Here is a 20,000-nt window from a genome sequence, read left to right as displayed (position 1 = left end):
TTGGCATGATTAACAAGTTACTAGCATGTTTCTAACATGATTAGCATGTAACTAGCACGTTGTTAGCATGATTACCAAGTTACTGGCATGTTGTTGGCATGATTAGCATGTTACTAGCACGTTGTTAGCATGATTACCAAGTTACTGTCATGTCGTTAGCATGATTAGCATGCTACTAGCACGTTGCTAGCATGATTACCAAGTTACTGGCATGTTGTTGGCATGATTAACAAGTTACTAGCATGTTTCTAACATGATTAGCATGTTAGATACATGTTGCTAGCATGGTTAACAAGTTATTAGCAATTTGTTAGCATGATTAGCATATTAATAACATGTTGTTAGCCTGTTTCTATCATGATTCGCATGTTACCAGCATGTTGCTAGCATGATTTAGAACATTCCGTCAATGTAAGTCTATGGGATTTTTGGTGGTTTTGATAGTCCGGTTTACGAAAACTGTAAGGCGGATCAGTCTGAAAAGATACAGCACACCGAGTCAGACCAGTCTGAAGATCTGAAGGTCTGGGCTAAGTAAATAATAATAACAATAATAATAATAATATTACACACATTTAAATACAAAATTAATTTTAAAACCATTTTATAAAATTAAATTAAATTAAAAATTAATAAAATATTATATTTACTATTGAATTATTTCATACTGAATCACTAGCGTTACATCACTAAAGCAGACTGATCTTCAATCATTATAATTAAACATTAATTGACACGTTAAAGAAAGCGCTACAAACCTTGATATCTTTCCCGAAAAGGTTTGCGTAGAAGCACAGCCAGTTTCGAGAAATGTAAAGCCGTCCTTGCAGCAGAATGTCCCGCAGAAGAGCGCAAGAATAAACTAAAGGAAGTGTAGTGTGAAACAATATTAACGCATTTCAGTGTTCAATTTTAAGCAGGAAACGGTGTAAACCGTAAACTGACATCAGAATGGATCAGACGTGTTACCTTTCATGAGGATCTCCTCCTTCGGGACGGCCGAGAAGAGCTTGTGGTACTGTGAGTTGTATTTGCTGACGGTCTGTGAAGAAAAACACACTGCCTGAGAGTCTCTCATTGGCTTTAGCATCCGCTCGTCTAACCATAACTAGTCGTGAAACACCCCTAACTTGGTTAAACTGACTATAGAGCTTTAAAAAGCTTCTCTGGAAGCAGCACGACACTAAACTGATTGATTTTTTTATGTTGTAAGCGACGGAAACTCCCAAACAGATCTCTGGAAACTTCTCAACCGATCTCCACCTGATAAAAAGCAGCGATACGTTACGTTTGGCACCTCATAAGGAAAGAGGCTTTGTAATGTTTAACCACAATCTTGCATCATGAATGATTGTTAAACACAATTGTGGACGGAAACTCGCAGCAACTGACTTCACTATGAATCTGTGAAGTCATGGACACAGAATGAGACAACTCCATCTATTAATGTAAGATCTGATAATATCGGACGCTTTGACTCATGTACTTTCCCAGTTCAGTAGACATTTATGTAAAGTGAATGATGAAAATGAAATATACTTACTGATCCCCTGTAACATTTCTTCACATCCTCATATGACAGATCATCTATGAGCTGAAGCCTGAAAATACACACATAAAACACATTTTTTTCAAATGTAAATGATTGAAAATATTTCTATTATAGTTTAAATTTAATTCAATTTAATTTGAAAAATATAAATAAACATAACTATATAAATAGAGTTAATTTATTCATGTTTTACTAAACAAGACCCAGAGAAGCAATAATAATAATATACATAAATAATTTTAAAAATCTAAATATTAAATATTTAATAAATTCTAAATATTTCTATTATATTTAATTTTACATTTAATTACTATATTAATTTGTAGTGTTACGTATTTATACATACATATAAATGTTTATAGATTTCAAATTAAAATATTTAAAATATTTAAAAATATACAATATTTAAAATATATAATAATAGACACATTTAAATACAAAAATTATTTTTAAAATCATTTTATAAAATAAATTAAGTTAATTTCAAATTAATAATTAAAAAATATTTATATTATATTTAGTATTGAATTATTTAGTATTGAATTACTATATTAATTTGTAGTGTTACATGTATACTAACACACATTTACATTATTTAAAATATTTCTATCATAGTTTAAATTCAATTATTTTATTTTTTAAAATATAAATAAACACCTAAATTATATAAATAGAATTAATTCATTTATTTGGCTTACTAAACAAGACCCAGAGAAGCAATAATAATAATAATAATAATAATAATAATAATAATAATAATAATAATAATAATAATGATAATAGTAATAATATTATTATACACACTTAAATACAAAATTAATTTTAAAACCATTTTTTTTTAAATAAATTAAATTCTAAATTCATTTCAAATAAATAATTTAAAAACTACTGAATTACTATTGAATTATTTCATATTGAATTATTATATTAATTAGTAGTTACATATGTGTACTAACATACCAATATTTATTAGATTTCAATTATATTATTTTGTATATTATATTATATAATATTATAATTATATTACATTATATATATATATATATATATAAAGATTTCAAATTTACATTTAAAATATTTTTATTATAGTTTCAATTCAATTATTTGTATTTTTAAAATATAAATAAATACCTAAATTATATAAATAGAATTAATTTAATTAATTTTATTTGTTTTACTAAACAAGACCCAGAAAAGCAATAATAATAATAATAATAATAATAATAATAATAAACAAACATTTAAATACAAAATTTATTTTAAAAGCATTTTATAAAATATTTTAAAAATATTTCTATTATATTTAATTCAATTTTATATTCAATTAGTATATTAATCATTAGTGGTGCTTTTGTTCACTTTTATTACTATTTACATTTACACACACACCAAATACACATACAGAAATTAAACTTATTTAAAATATTTCTATTTTAGAATCAGTTCATGTTTTTTAGATTTTAGTCCTTTCAGATTAAACATTTCTTTTCTTTTGCATTAGCTTTTCAGGAAAATTCAGCATAAAACTAAACAAGCCTCAAAGAAGCAAAAACCAACCAATGACTCAATTCAGAACAAATATTTCATCGATATCAGTAAAATGTGTGTGCTGATGCAAATCCGCTCTTCAAGATGATTCCTGCTATGCAAAAGTGCTTCAGTTCAGTGGAAAAAACACACATGCCCACAAAAATATGATGAATGCGCCTGTGCATGCGCTCAAACGAGACTCAAATGTCATGCAAACTGTGTGTACAAATGATCATACAAACAGACATGAAGACCAAAAACATCAGCCCAGCTCCGGCCACAAGCAAATGTGTGCAAATGACTGTGAACGCGCATTTTCATATGTATTTATAAGGTCAAATCCTCGATTTCCCCCTCTCATTTTTCCAGCATATGTATTATATTATATTATATTATATTATATTATATTATATTATATTATATTTTTTTGTTCAATTTTATACATACACTATTCTATATAATTTAATTAATTAATTAATTTATTTATGTCAGTCCCAATAAATGTTACTATTAATAAACAATAAATATTATTAACATTTATTTTTTATTTTTTTAATTTACATGTAAATTCATTATTTATTTTACTTTTTTTATTTAATTAATAAAAATACATATCTAAATATGTGCAAATGAGAGCTTAGATCTTAATTTCAGCTGTAGGGGAAACAATTGAGACTTTAATTTTTTAATTATTTATCAGGTCAAAAAAATAGATTTCCCTCTCTCATTTTCCTCATTTTCTAATTTTTCCGGCATATATATTTATAAATGACAAATTTAAATTATTTAAAATATTTCTATTATATTTTACATCTTGATTTCAACTGTAGGGGAAACAATTGAAATGTGTAATTTTTTTTTATTTATTTATCAGGTCAGAACCTGGATTTCCTCTCACTTTCCAGCATATATATTTATTTATATTTATTTATATACTATAAATAAACAATAGATATTATTAACACACACACACACACACACATATATACACATATACGTGTATATATATATATATATATATATATATATATATATATATATATATATATTGAAATCGAGACGTAAAATAAATAATGAAAAAAAATAAAAAAAATAAAATATATATATATATATATATATATATATATATGTATATATGTATATATGTATATATATATGTATATATATATATATATATATATATATATATATATATATATATATATATATATATATATATATATATATATATATATATATATATATATATATATATATATATATATATATATATGTATATATATGTATGTGTATATATATATATATATATATATATTTTTTTTTTTATTATTTATTTTACATCTCGATTTCAACTGTAGGGGAAACAATTGAAATGTGTAATTTATTATTTATTTATCAGGTCAAAACCTGGATTTCCTCTCATTTTCCAGCATATATATTTATATAAATGACAAATTTAAATTATTTAAAATATTTTCATTATATTTTTTCTCAATGTTATACATACACTATACTATATAATTTTTTAAAATGATTATTTAAATTTGTTTATTTATTTATTTATTTATGTCATGTCAGTTCCAAGAAATGTTACTATAAATAAACAATAAATATTATTAATATTTATTTTATTTGTTTTAATAAAAAATTATTTTATTTTATTATAATTATTATTTAAAATTATTTATTTATTTGTTTATGTCAGTCCCAAGAAATGTTACTATAAATAAACAATAAATATTATTAACATTTTTTTTCATAAAATTTTAAATTCATTATTTATTTCACATTTTATATTCAATTAATATAAATACATATTTAAATATCTGCAAATTTCATCTGTATGGGGAAATATATATATATATATATATATATATATATATATATATATATATATATATATTTTTTTTTTTTTTTTTTTTTTTTTTACTAAAATTTATACATACAACATACTGTATAACTTATTAAAATTATTACTTAAATGTATTTATTTATTTATGTAGCAAGAAATGTTGCTATAAATAAACAATAAATATTTTTAACATTTAATTTTAATTTTTTTAATTAAAATTTAAATTCATTATTTATATACATTTTATATTTAATTAATATAAATACATATCTAATTACATGCAAAGAGAGCTTAAATCTCAATTTCAGCTGTAGGGGAAACAATTGAGCCAATAATTTTTTATTTTTCCTTACAGGAACACAAAACCCCAATGTTTTTGACTGCAACGTTTCAGTATAACTGGTGATTTTCCGGTTCTCCTTCACCTCATTCCCTGAACTTCCTCTCACAAACAATCAATCATTGTTTATAACTTCCGGCGGCCGAAGGCTTCAGAGGAGCGTTTCCTTCCTGGAGAAACTCAGCTGTCTGTAATTCCATCGTTTCAGCGTGAAAACACCATCGCTTTCCTCTGAATGGTGTAATGATGCTGTTGTGACAAAACGGAAATACCCTCCGCTTTCATGAAGAAATGCCTCTTTTCAGCTGAGACTGATCAGAAGAGGGATTTCATTTCAAAAGCTCTTTAATAAAGAGTTTTTGAGCATTAAAGCTCCTCTCGTGAACGTTTACGGCCTGTGTTTGCTGTGGTCATTGTTTCAAAACATGTTACACACTTGAATTAAGGGTTGAATTAAGTGTGAAATAATGAAGTAAAAAGACTGAAATTGTATTTTCTTGTAAAATATACCCCAAGAAACTTATATATAAAACAAACAAAATATATAAAATATATTCATAATATCATAATATATAAAATATTTCATAGTTTTAATATTATTAATATATTACAGTAATATTAATATTAATAATAATATATTAATATTCTTCTTTTAGTGCTTCGGGTTTATCTTACAAATTTATTTTTGAATATTTAATTTTATATTAGTATTTTATTCCAATATTTCTAAAAGTTCAAATTTTAGCAGTTTTGTTGGTGGGATTTTTTTTTTTTTTTTAACATTCCTATTTAGTTTTAATTTATTAAAACATTTTTAGTTTATTTTTAATTACGGCAAATTATTAATAAATAAATATTAATAATTATATAAATCTAATATATACGTATACATATATACATATCACACATAAAATATTATTACACATTATATTTTAAATTTACGTAAAATAAATGTAAAATTTAAAATAGTATATATATAAAAAATAATGCAAAGCAATTTACTTATTCCTATTTCACAAATAATCACAAATAAAAATTAATTTCACAAGAAACTGCAAGTAATGTTGAATTAAGTGTGAAATTTTTAAGCAAAAAGACTGAAATTGTATTTTCTTGTAAAATGTACCCCAAGAAACTTTATATTTGTTTACAAAAAAAACACTATTTTTAATGAACAATAAATAATAATAATAATAATAATAATAATAATAATAAATTAATATTCTAATTTTAGTACTTCAACTTCAGCTTATTTTATTTTAGTTAGTTATCAAGGCAACACTTAGGTTTTTTTTTAAATCTAATTATATCTAATAATATTTTTAATAATATTTCTAAAAATTGAAATTTTAGAATTTTTTTTAGTAAAATAAATGACTTTATTTTAAGAATTTTTTTTTAAAAGAATTTCAGTAAAGAAAAATACAATTTTATGCAGCACAACTGTTTTCAACATTGCTAATAATCAGAAATGTTTCTTAAACAGCAAATCAGGGTATTATATAGTAAGATTATGATTTGTGAAGGATCGTGTGGCACTGAAGACTGGAGTAATGATCCTGAAAATTCAGCTTTGATCACAGAAATAAATTACATCTTTAAATATCTTCAAATCGAAAGCGGCTATTTTAAATTGTAAATATATTTCAAAATTTTCACAGTATTTCTGATTAAATAAATGCAGCCTGGGTGAACAATAAGAGACTTTATCATGCTGACTCCTTATTGACTCACTTGACTTGAAGGTGAAGTTAAACTATACTGCTTGCTTAATTACAGTAGGTCATCTGGGTTTACTATTCACACAGAAAATGCACAAACCTCACACAAACCCCTCTCTCTCCGCTGTCTTATGTAATTAGAGCTGCTCGTCTGTAAACGTGAGCGTTTCGCACGTGCAGTTTGCAGCTCTGACATCGTCTCGCACGCCGAGCTGAAAACGACACTTCAGTCGCACAAACACCACGACTCCTGCTGCGCCACAAATCTGGCTTCCTCAATTAAACACGAAACCAATAGAGCCTCATCAAAAAATAAGAGACCAATCAAAACTAGTCCTTTCATTTTTCTGAAGAGTCTGTCTATTGCTCTACATTGCTGCTGTGCAGTTGCTAAGATGTAATTGCTAGATCATTTCTTCCTGTCTGGTGTGAAAATTACCAAGTTGTATAATAGATAATATTTCATTTTTTTTCATATCTTAAATTTGAGTTTTTGAATATACATGTATTTATTTAGCTTTAATTTATTCATACATTTTATAATTTTTATAATTTATTTTTTAATAATTTTTAATAATTTATATTTTTAAATGTTTAAATGTTATTTTTTAAATGTTTATTTTATTAAATACTTTTATTAAAGAAAAAAATGTAATCTAATATTCATATTTTTAACATCTAAAATAAATAAATAAATAAATAAATAAATATAGAGCATAGATAACTTTTTTATATTTTAAATTTCAGTAATTTTGTCATGTATTTTTATCATTTTTTTGTGTCATTTATGGGTTTTATATATATATATATATATATATATATTTAATTGCAAGGCAAGATTTCCATCGCTTTTCTCTAAAATGTTTATTTTATTAAATGCTTTTGTTAACAAAAATGTAATCTAATATTCATAGTTAAAATTTGTGTAATTTTGCTGTATTTTTGTCATTATTATTCTTTTTGTGTCATTTATGTTACATACATACATATATATATATATATATATATATATATATTTATTTATTTATTTATTTATTTTAAGGCAAGATTTCCTTTGCTTTTATCTACAATTTAAATTTTATTAAATGCTTTTATTAAAAAATTTAATCTAATATAAGAATTAAATATTAATATAATCTTAAATAAGAATTTAATTTAAAATAATTAAAATAAATTGATAATTAAATAATTAAAATAAATTAATAATTAAAATTTAAAATACAGCATAGATTATTTTTGCAGTTTAAATTTGTGTAATTTAGTTTTTGTAATTATATATACACATATATATATATATATACAAACACACACACACACACACACACATACACACACACACACACACATACATATACATATATATATATATATACATACACACTACCGTTCAAAAGTTTGGGGTCAGTACATTTTTATTGTTTCTTTTTTTCTTTTTTTTTTTTTTTTTTAAGAAATTAATACTTTTATTCACCAAGGATGTATTAAGTTAATAATTAAAAGTTTATTAAAAGTTAATATTAAATAATTTACATCGTTAAAAAATATTTATATTTTGAATAAACACTGTACTTTTTAAACTTGTTATTCATGAAAGAATCCTGAAAAAAAAAAAAATCACAGGTTCCAAAAAATATTTGGCAGCACAACAGTTGATATTATCCAACATTGATCATTCTAATAATAAATCTGCATATTAGAATGATTTCTGAAGGATCATGTGACACTTAAGACTGGAGTAACAGCTGATAAAAATTCAGCTTTTCATCACAGGAATAAATTCTATTTTAAAGTATGTTAAAATAAAAAACATTATTTTACATTGTAAAAACATTTTGCAATATTACTGTTTTTTTTTCTATATTTTTAATCAAATAAATGCAGCCTTGATGAGCATAAGAGTCTTCTTTAAAGACTATTACAAGTCTTACTGACCCCAAACTTTTGAACGGTAGTGTATATACAAACACACACACACACTATACATACATATACATATATACATATACATACATATATACATATATATATATATATATATATATATATGTATACACACACACATATATATATATATATATATATCGATATTATTTACATTTTTTATTTATTCAATTTTTGTTATTTTACTATGTATTTTTTATTTATTTAAAAAAATTTAATCTAATATTCATATTTTCTTAGTTTAAAATTTAGGGATTTTTTTTATTTATTATTTATGTTAAATTTTACCGCTTTTTTTTTTTCAATTAGCTGCCAAGATAAATGTTCAATTTTTTTCATCTAATAAACAACATTTTTTATCCATTATTTATTTAATCCATTATATAATAGTTTTTTTAATGTAATAGTTCTAGTTAAGAATATCAGCACTGGTTTCCCTCCGTCGGTGTGCGTCTGTGTGATTTTTCTGGTTCAGCAGGTGAAAACGATTAGATTGATTTGAGGAATTATTCACGTCTGAAGCTCAAACTCGGCTTTAGTCGTCAGCGCTAGCGTCTGATCACACGTCACTTCAGAAACACGTTTCTTTCTCTCTCAAAGGGGCCTTTGTGCAGCCCAATGGAGTTTCCACCTAACGAGTCCTGTTTTCTCTCTATTGTTTTCCACTCTATGGGCCTCTCATCTACAGCCAAACACCACATCCATCACACACACACACACCAGTAGCCTGAAGTTTGCATTTGGCTCTGGATTGCTCTGAACGGGTTACAGATGAGCGCGGCTCCGGTCATGTGAAATCGCAGCGCTCCCACATTATCCGCTTACGGATCAGCGCGTCTCTGCTTCACAAACCCACGTGCAGATTCTCGTCAATCTCAGTTCATTATAAACAAGCTCACGTGATCCAAATAACCTGATTACATGTGCATGAATAGTGTCTTTGTCTCATTCAAATCATAGAGGAAAACTTTCTTCTCATTTTTCAAATGTGAAAAAATTACACAAGAATTATGTGCAACAACCAACAAACTTTGTCTTGTGCAAATATATTATCCTCACACGGTCTCTACAACGTCTAGTCACGTCTGAATGACAGAACAAACAACGTCATTTAAGTAGCATTATAGTAGTAGTATTACTGGAATTACTAGTTTCCATATATGTATATGTATATATATATATATGAATGATTAATCACGATTAATCGAATACAAAATAAAAGTTTGAGTTCGCCTAATATATGTGTGTGTGCTGTGTAATTATTATGTATATAAATACAAATATAAATACAAACACATTCATGTATATATATAAGTATATATATTTATTATAATTTTATATAATTTATATTATATATAAATAAATTATTTTTTACATAAATAACATATTTCTCTTAAATATATACATTAATTTGTGTGTATTTATATATGCATAATACTTACACACAGTACACAGAGAAATATAAGGCAAACTCAAACTTTTATTTTGTATGCGATTAATCATGATTAATCATTTGACAGCCCTACATATATATATATATATATATATATATATATATATACACATATACACACACACACACATATTTATTATATATTTGTCAGTTATTACTTTTTATATTTCTATATATTAAATATATATCTATATATTATGTAATATAATAATATATAATTACATGTTGTTATTTTCAGTTCTAGTAATTTCGTTTTTTTGTCATTGTTTTTTATATTTCTATATATGTTAAATATATTACTATATAGTAAAAGTTCTCTATATTCTATATAATAAGTAATATAATAATATACAATTACATATAATTTTCATTTTCATAGTATTTGTAATTTTTTATTATTATTAATGTATTATTTTATAATATATAATTATATATAATATTTTACATTTTCATAGTTCTAGTTTTTTATATTATTGTTAAATTATTTTTTTAGTTCTAGCAATTTTGTTTGTCATTATTATTACTTTTTATATTTCTATATATAATGTAATATAATAATATACAATGACATATAATTATTATTTTTAATAGTTCTAGTAATTTTGTTTTTGTAATGTGTTTATATTTCTATACATTAAATATATTTCAAAATATTAAAGTTATTCTATAATCTTTATATTATGTAATTATCGCTAATATAATAATATATAATTATATATCATACATTTTCATAATTCTAGTAATTTTATATTATTGTTAAATTATTTTTATAGTTCTAGTAATTTTGTTTTTGTCATTATTATTACTTTTTATATTTCTATATATTAAAATTATGCTAGAGTCTATATATTATGTAATATAATAATATATAATTATATATTTTTATTTTCATAGTTCTAGTTTATATTTCTATACATTAAATATATTTCAAAATATTAAAGTTATTCTATAATCTTTATATTTAATTTCGCTAATATAATAATATATAATTATATATTTTTGTATTATTGTTAAATTATTTTTATTTTTAATTTTGTTTTTTCCATATGTTAAATATATTACTATATAGTAAAAGTTTTTTTATATTCAATATAATAAATAAATATAATAAATATAAATATAATACATAATATAATAATATACAATTACATATAATTTTTATTTTTATAGTATTAGTAATTTTTATTATTATTAATGTATTATTTTTATAGTTATAGTAATTTTGTTTTTGTCATGATTACTTTTTATATTTCTATATATTAAAATTATGCTAGATTATATATATTTTGTAATATAATAATACATAATTTTTTTCATAGTTCTAGTAATTGCTATTACTTTTTATATTTCTATATAATAAATATATTATTGTACATTAAAATTCTATTTCTATATATTATGTAATATAATAAAGAATTATATATAATTTTTATTTTTATAGTTCTAGTAATTTTTTATATTATTGCTGAATTATTTTTATAGTAATAGTAATTTTGTTTTTGTTAATATTACTTTTTATATTATTGTCAAATTATTATTTTTATAGTTCTAGTAATTTTTTTTATCATTATTACTTATTTTTTTTATATTTCTATATATTTCTATATATATATATCTTTAATTTAAACTTTTTTTTTTCAGTTAGTTGCCCAGGCAAATGTATAGTTCATTTTAATTACAAAAACATACATACTTATAAAGTTGTAGTTCATAATCATGTAGTGAAACGCAAACACACTCATCACGTAAATGTGCTTCATTAATTCGTGCTCTGAGACGGTGAGACGTTTAAACAAACAGCGAGAACAGGAGCGTGTGTTTGTGGCGTTACGGGCGACGGGCGGCCCGGCCCTGAATGCAAACCTGCCTGAGGAAAACAAGCACGAACTTGAGGGAACAGGGCGTAGATTTACTCATTCAGCTCTGAACACACAAAGATGCTGCAGCACAGCCACTAAAACCAATACAAGAAGTAGAACATATTACAGAAAACCAATGGGCTGGTGCATGTTTGGAACGTTCGGAAGTGAAGAGCTTTAAAGTGGATTCTTAAATGATGTAGTGAATGTTGCACAGGACTTTTATTGTGTAATCGTGCAGATGTGTGCGGTTCTTACATGAGACTCTGTCTGAAGTGTGCGGGACACTGGGGGTCGTCGTCTTTCTGAGGGTCCGTCAGCTCTATCGGCGTCACCAGGCCCATGTCGTCACCCTGATCAATGAGCCCCGTCATTATGATCTGTTCAAATTTTAAAAAATATATAAATCAATCAATAAAAAAAAATATACACTTCATAATTAATTATTATTTATTTATTATTTAATAAATAAAAAAATTATACACTTCATAATTAATTAATTATTTATTTTATTATTTAATAAATGGAAAAAAATATACACTTTCTAAGAAAGCATTTATTTAATTAATTAATAAATGAAAAATAAACACTTCATAATTATTATTTAACAACTAAAAAAATTATACACTTCATAATTATTTGTTTTATTATTTAATAAATGAAAAATATACACTTCATAATTATTATTTATTTTATTATTTAATAAAGGAAAAATATACACTTCATAATTAATTATTTATTTTATTATTTAATAAATTAAAAATATACGCTTCATAATTATTATTTATTTAATGAATAAAAAAACCCTTCATAATTACTTATTTAATAAATTAAAAATATACACTATAATTATTATTAATTGTATTATTTAATAAATGAAAATATACATTTCATAATTATTATTTATTTTATTATTTTAATCAATATAAAATTATACACTTCATAATTATTTATTTTATTATTTAATAAATGAAAAACACACTTGATAATTATTATTTTATTATTTAATAAATAAAAAAAATACTCGTAATTAATGATTATTTATTTTATTATTTAATACATAAATTATACACTTCATAATTATTTACTTTATCATTTAATAAATGGAAAAGATATACTACATAATTAATTATTATTTATTTTATTATTTAATAAATAAAAAATATACGCTTCATAATTATTATTTATTTAATGAATAAAAAAACCCTTCATAATTACTTATTTAATAAATTAAAAATATACACTATAATTATTATTAATTGTATTATTTAATAAATGAAAATATACATTTCATAATTATTATTTATTTTATTATTTTAATCAATATAAAATTATACACTTCATAATTATTTATTTTATTATTTAATAAATGAAAAACACACTTGATAATTATTATTTTATTATTTAATAAATAAAAAAAATACTCGTAATTAATGATTATTTATTTTATTATTTAATACATAAATTATACACTTCATAATTATTTACTTTATCATTTAATAAATGGAAAAGATATACTACATAATTAATTATTATTTATTTTATTATTTAATAAATAAAAAATATACACTTCAATGTATTTACACTTTACACTTTAATTATTTATTTATTGAATTAAGTGATAAACATATAACAAAACAAAAATACACAACATCTTGGGTTCAACAAAAAAGGGGGTATGTATTTGATTATGTATTTATTTTTATTAAATCTATTTATTCATTTTGTTGTTGTAACCAAGTTTTGTTTATTAGAATATAGGTTTCATGATAAATATAATGGGTTCAACAACAAAATTACTTAATTTTTTTTTAATTAAACAAAAACATTTTAAATAATAAAAAAAACATTTAAATTATTTTAAAAATTTATTTTTAAATTAGTTTTAAACTAGTTGAAATACATTTTAGTTAAAATATTATGATGTTAATTAATTTTTCTTAATCTAATTATTTTTTAATAGAATATATTTGATTAAAATTAGATTTGATTAAGAAAAATGTATTAAGTTTATTTATTTAATCTAATTTAAAATATATTATTTTTCTTGTTGAACCCAATCATTTTGTTGTGATTATTATTAGATTTATTTTTTTATTTATTATTTATTGTATTTTTAAAGAGATCTTTTTTAATCTAATGCTTATATTTTATTTCATGATATATAATAAAATGTAATATTATAGAAACATTTTTTTTATTTTGTGATTTTATTAGTTTTATTTATTCACTAGTCATGTATTAGTTGCATTTATTTATTTTAGTTAGTTACCAAGGCAACATTTCTATTTTTTAATGTGATAAAAATTATATTTATTAATCTAATGCATGTATTTTATTTTATAATATATAATAAAATGCAATAATATTATTTCAATTTTAATAAAATAATTTTGTGATTTTTATTAGTTTTATTTATTCATTAGTTATTTATTAGTTGTATTTATTTATTTTTATTTTGTTTTATTTATTTTGTTGTTTTAATATTTCTAGTTTTACAGTTTATAGTTTTATAGTTTTATATTTTAGTTTTAATTTACATACATTAATTAAATTTATTTTTTATTTTTAATGACTTCAACTTTAAATTATTTTATTTCAGTTAGTTGCAGGCAAGATTTCCATTGCTTTTATCTAAAAATAAATAAATAAATAAATAAATAAATATCTAAATATAGATAGATAGATAGATAGATAACATTACATATAAAAGATATTATGACATATTATTTTTACATTTATATAAAGTTAAAATAGAATATATTATGTATAATTTTTTGTTTAAATTATAATTATAATTTAAGAACAAAATCTAAGTTACAATGTAATATTTTACCCACTTTTTTTCTGGTTGAACCCAATATATTTGTAATCAAATATATATATATATATATATATATATATATATATATATATAATAATTTTTTTTTTTTCTCATTAATTTTGTTGTTGCAACCTTTTTTAACAATATATTAATTTGAAAATAAATAAATCAATAAATCAATATATGTAAAATATAAATTTTAGTTTAAATTATAATTATTGTTCAAGAAAAATTTATTAATTTAATTTATTTAATCTAAGCTACAATGTAATATTTTACCCACTTTTTTTCTTGTTGAACCAAATATATTTTTAATTTTTAATTTTATTTTTAATGTGTGTGTGTATACATATATATGCAATATGCAAACACATTTGTTATTAAAACGACTGCTATTTCACTCGTCGTCTCACACAAAGCTCATATTTCTCTTGCAAACATGAAGAAACACTGCGTTTGCTCTCACACAGTTATTCAAAAAAACACAACACGACTTTCACAAGACTGACCTAGAAAAGCGAACTGTTTTGTTGTGAAGCGGCCTTCAGTTAAACATGCTAATGAGGACTCGCTTTCGTTTAATCAGGCCGCGTGTGAAAACTACTCACACATCCAATGAAAACCTGCCAGACTAATAACACAAATAATCAGTAGACACACACGCAAAAGACCGTTGATAAATCACCCGCTCGATTTAGCAGAAAGTTCAACAACAAAACAAAAAGCCTCGTCTTTAACTGGACGTTTTCCACAGCCATCATAAACAAACGTCCAGGAATTCCCTGACATGAGATCCGCGCCGCTCCCTTCAGAAAGACCTTTTGTCTGATTCAAAGCAGCAGATTTCCTTACAGTAACTCAAGCCTTAAAGGAGCCTCATCGATAGTCATCATGCGCTTTCTGGATTCATTTCATGACACACAAAAGTGGATGTTAGGCAACTGCACTCAGCCTCAGGACACATTTGGGAAAGAAATTGGGAGAAAAGTGTTCGGCATCATCGACATACAACCTGCTGCAATGCAACTAAAAGCACGAATGAAAGAATGGAAACTGAAAAAGTGAGGGATAAAAGGTTTGCTGTGCTTGTCTGGCCCAAACTGGCCCAATTTTTTTTTTTTTGTGATTACAAATCAATTCGACTACAATGATACTACTACTACTACTAGTAAAAATAATTATAATAATTACTATATGTTTCACAGTAAAGTAAAAGAATATTTAAGAATCTAAAATATATATTTTAATTTTACAATACAACTAATGACTACATGTAATTATAATAACAACAATAATGTAATAATATTAATAAGAATAATAAATGAGTTTTAGCACTAAAAATCACCAATGATTATAATAATAATAAAAAATATTATTATTATTATTACGACTATTACTACTACTATTATTGTTATTATTATTATTATTATTATTGTATTTTTATTGTGAATGAAATATGAAACAAAAAAACTACAATTTTAAAACATCTCTGCATAATATTTTAATAATAAAACAATAATAATATATGCTATTTAAGCAAAATATAAAGTATTTATTTTACAGTGCAACTAATGGATAAATAATAATGATAATAATAATAACAACAACAATAATAATAATGTATTATTTTAAGCAGCAAAAATCAACAATAATAATGTAATAAAAATGTATTAGTTCAAGCAGTAAAAATCAATAATAATAATAATAATAATAATTATAATAATAATGTACTGATTTAAACAGCAAAAATCAACACTAATAATAAATGTATTAGTTCAAGCAGTAAAAATCTATAATAATAATAATAATAATAATGTATTATTTTAAGCAGTAATAATAATAATAATAATAATAATAATAATAATGTATTATTTTAAGAAGTAAAAATAATAATAATAATAATGTATTATTTTAAGCAGTAATAATAATAATAATAATAATAATGTATTATTTTAAGCAGTAAAAATCAATAACAATAATAATAATAATAATAATTATTATTATTATTATATTTTATTATATTATGAAATATTACTACTAAATTTTAATATTTATCTTTCAAATTGAGTATTTGAGCAAAATATAAATAATTTATTTTACAGTACAACAGCTAACATAATAATAATAATAATAATAATAATAATAATAATAATAATAATAATAATAATAATATGTAATATATTTTTCAATAATGATAGTATTATTATTATTATATTTTTATTTTACTACTCAATGAAATATGAAACAACATAAATATTACCATTTTAATATTGATCTGTAAAATTGAGTATTTAAGCAAAAATATATTACAAAATATTTTATTCTTATTAAACAAAAATTATCAATATTATCATTGTACAATTTTACTGTAAAAATATTCAAGTACATTCTTGTGTATTGAAAAAAATATATAATAAAAATATAATATAATAATAATAAAAAAATAAAAATTATATATATATATATATATATATATATATATATATATAAATAAAAAGTGACCATATAATAATAATAATAATAATAATATTAAACAAAAATATTACAGAAAATAAAAAACATTACTATTGTACTGCATATTGTAAAATAAAATAAAAGGTATATTTAAGAATATATTTTTAAGAAATATAATACAATTTTATTTTACAATACAAATATAACATAGAAAAGTAATATTTATGTCTTAATTTCTTCAATTTTAAATAATAAAATAATAAAAAAATAATAATGATAATAAATTTTTTTTTAATTTTTTGCGATTTCGCTTTTGATTAATCATGCAGCCTAATCTACATTTTTCTCAGAAGAAAACAAACTGCTCCTTTAAGGCTCCTCAGATGTTCTTTAGATTGTCTTTTATGGAAATGAGCCATGCAAGATGAAGCTGGAGGCATCGAACTTTCTCTGAGGAAAGATCTGTCAGCGTGAAAACACTCGGGCAAGTGATAACAGCTCACCTCCACACACACACACACACACACACACACACACGTCTGACTAAATAAAGCTTGCCAGCCGAGTGCCATCTGAAGAAAGAGTGACTTGAGAGAGACACTGAGAGACAGAAAACAAGCTGATAACAAGCACTAAATATAGAGGTGTGACTGACCACAAACACTAGAGACGTCTCACAAGAGCAAAATCGCTGCCGTCACACACACTCAGCAAAACACTATGGTAAAACTATGGTGGACAGGAGTGTTTCTTGTGTTTAATGTAAAAATAAAATAAAATAGAAATAAATAAAAAAAATAAAATTAAAATAAAATAAGTAAAAGTAAAGTGTCTTGAGGACCCCCTCGAAAACGAGATGTTCCATCTCAAGGGGTTATCCTCTTAACACTAATAAATTTGAAATAATGTGTTTAAATGAGCAGCTGATTTTCCCCAAACAGGAAGAGGCTGCAAACGTCTCCCGAGAGCCTGTGTTTTCACGTCCCTCCGGTTTGCTGACGTGGACGGCAGAGGGAAAGATCGCGGTTAGGAAACTTTTTATAGATCAAGAGACAAGCTCAAAACCAGCAACGCAGAAATGATGGATGTACTTTGGGAAGGGAAAAATCCATGCAAGAACATGCTTGTTTTCAGCAACCCTGAACATTAAAGAATTATGACTAAAATAAAAAATGGTTATGATAGACAAAAATACATTTAAACTGAACGATTAAAACTTAAATAAAAAAAATTAAATTAAAATAAAATAAAATAAATAAATAAAATAAATAAAAGTAAAATGACAAAAAAAGAAAAGATAAAATAATAAAAATAACAAAAATAGAAAAATAAAAATCCGAACAGAACGACAGACAGACAGACAGACAGAGAAAGTTTTCCACGGGTTAGGGAAAGAAATTACTATAAAAGCTCATTCAGAATAATAATAAATATATAATTAATTCTAAAATATCATGATAGACAAAAATACATTTAAACTGAACGATTAAAACTTAAATAAAATAAAATAAAATAAATAAATAAAATAAAATAAAATAATTAATTCTAAAATATCATGATAGACAAAAATACATTAAAATTGAATGATTAAAACTGAAATTAAAAAATAAAATAAAATTAAATAAATAAAATAAATAAAAATTAAATAAAATTAAATAAAATAAATAAAAGTAAAATGACAAAAAAAGAATAGAAAAATAAAAATCCGAACAGAACGACAGACAGACAGACAGACAGACAAAGTTTTCCATGGGTTAGGGAAAGAAATTACTATAAAAGCCCATTCAGAATAATAATAAATATATAATTAATTCTAAAATATCATGATAGACAAAAATACATTTAAACTGAATGATTAAAACTTAAATAAAATAAAATAAAATAAATAAATAAAATAAAATAAAATAAAATAAAATAATTAATTCTAAAATATCATGATAGACAAAAATACATTTAAACTGAACGATTAAAACTTAAATAAAATAAAATAAAATAAATAAATACAATAAAATAAAATAATTAATTCTAAAATATCATGATAGACAAAAATACATTAAAATTGAACGATTAAAACTAAAATTAAAAAATAAAATAAAATGAAATAAATGAAAATGAAATAAATTAAATAAATAAAATTAAATAAAATAAATAAAAGTAAAATGACAAAAAAAGAATAGAAAAATAAAAATCCGAACAGAACGACAGACAGACAGACAGACAGACAAAGTTTTCCATGGGTTAGGGAAAGAAATTACTATAAAAGCCCATTCAGAATAATAATAAATATAAAATTAATTCTAAAATATCATGATAGACAAAAATACATTTAAACTGAACGATTAAAACTGAAATAAAATAAAATAAAATAAAAAAATAAAATAAAATAAAATAATTAATTCTAAAATATCATGATAGACAAAAATACATTAAAATTGAATGATTAAAACTGAAATTAAAAAATAAAATAAAATTAA

At 22.2% G+C, this 20,000-nt stretch overlaps 1 protein-coding gene across 1 annotated transcript in view; it reads right to left on the bottom strand.

Annotated features, from left to right (window-relative positions):
* Positions 1 to 20,000, bottom strand: part of LOC127156865 (GRAM domain-containing protein 2A) — a 42,100-nt gene that overhangs the window by 11,507 nt on the left and 10,593 nt on the right. The window contains exons 2-5 of the mRNA XM_051099978.1: positions 12,507 to 12,628; positions 1,544 to 1,601; positions 970 to 1,042; positions 759 to 862 (exon numbers count right to left, since the gene is read on the bottom strand). Coding sequence (XP_050955935.1) covers positions 759 to 862; positions 970 to 1,042; positions 1,544 to 1,601; positions 12,507 to 12,622 — 351 coding nt within the window. The 5' untranslated portion in view covers positions 12,623 to 12,628. The remainder of the gene's footprint in view (positions 1 to 758; positions 863 to 969; positions 1,043 to 1,543; positions 1,602 to 12,506; positions 12,629 to 20,000) is intronic.

Source organism: Labeo rohita, chromosome 25 (genome assembly GCF_022985175.1).
Source record: "Labeo rohita strain BAU-BD-2019 chromosome 25, IGBB_LRoh.1.0, whole genome shotgun sequence".
NCBI classification, from domain to species: domain Eukaryota; kingdom Metazoa; phylum Chordata; class Actinopteri; order Cypriniformes; family Cyprinidae; genus Labeo; species Labeo rohita.
Note: the sequence above shows the minus strand (reverse complement) of the source record. Positions and strands in the feature narration are given on the sequence as shown.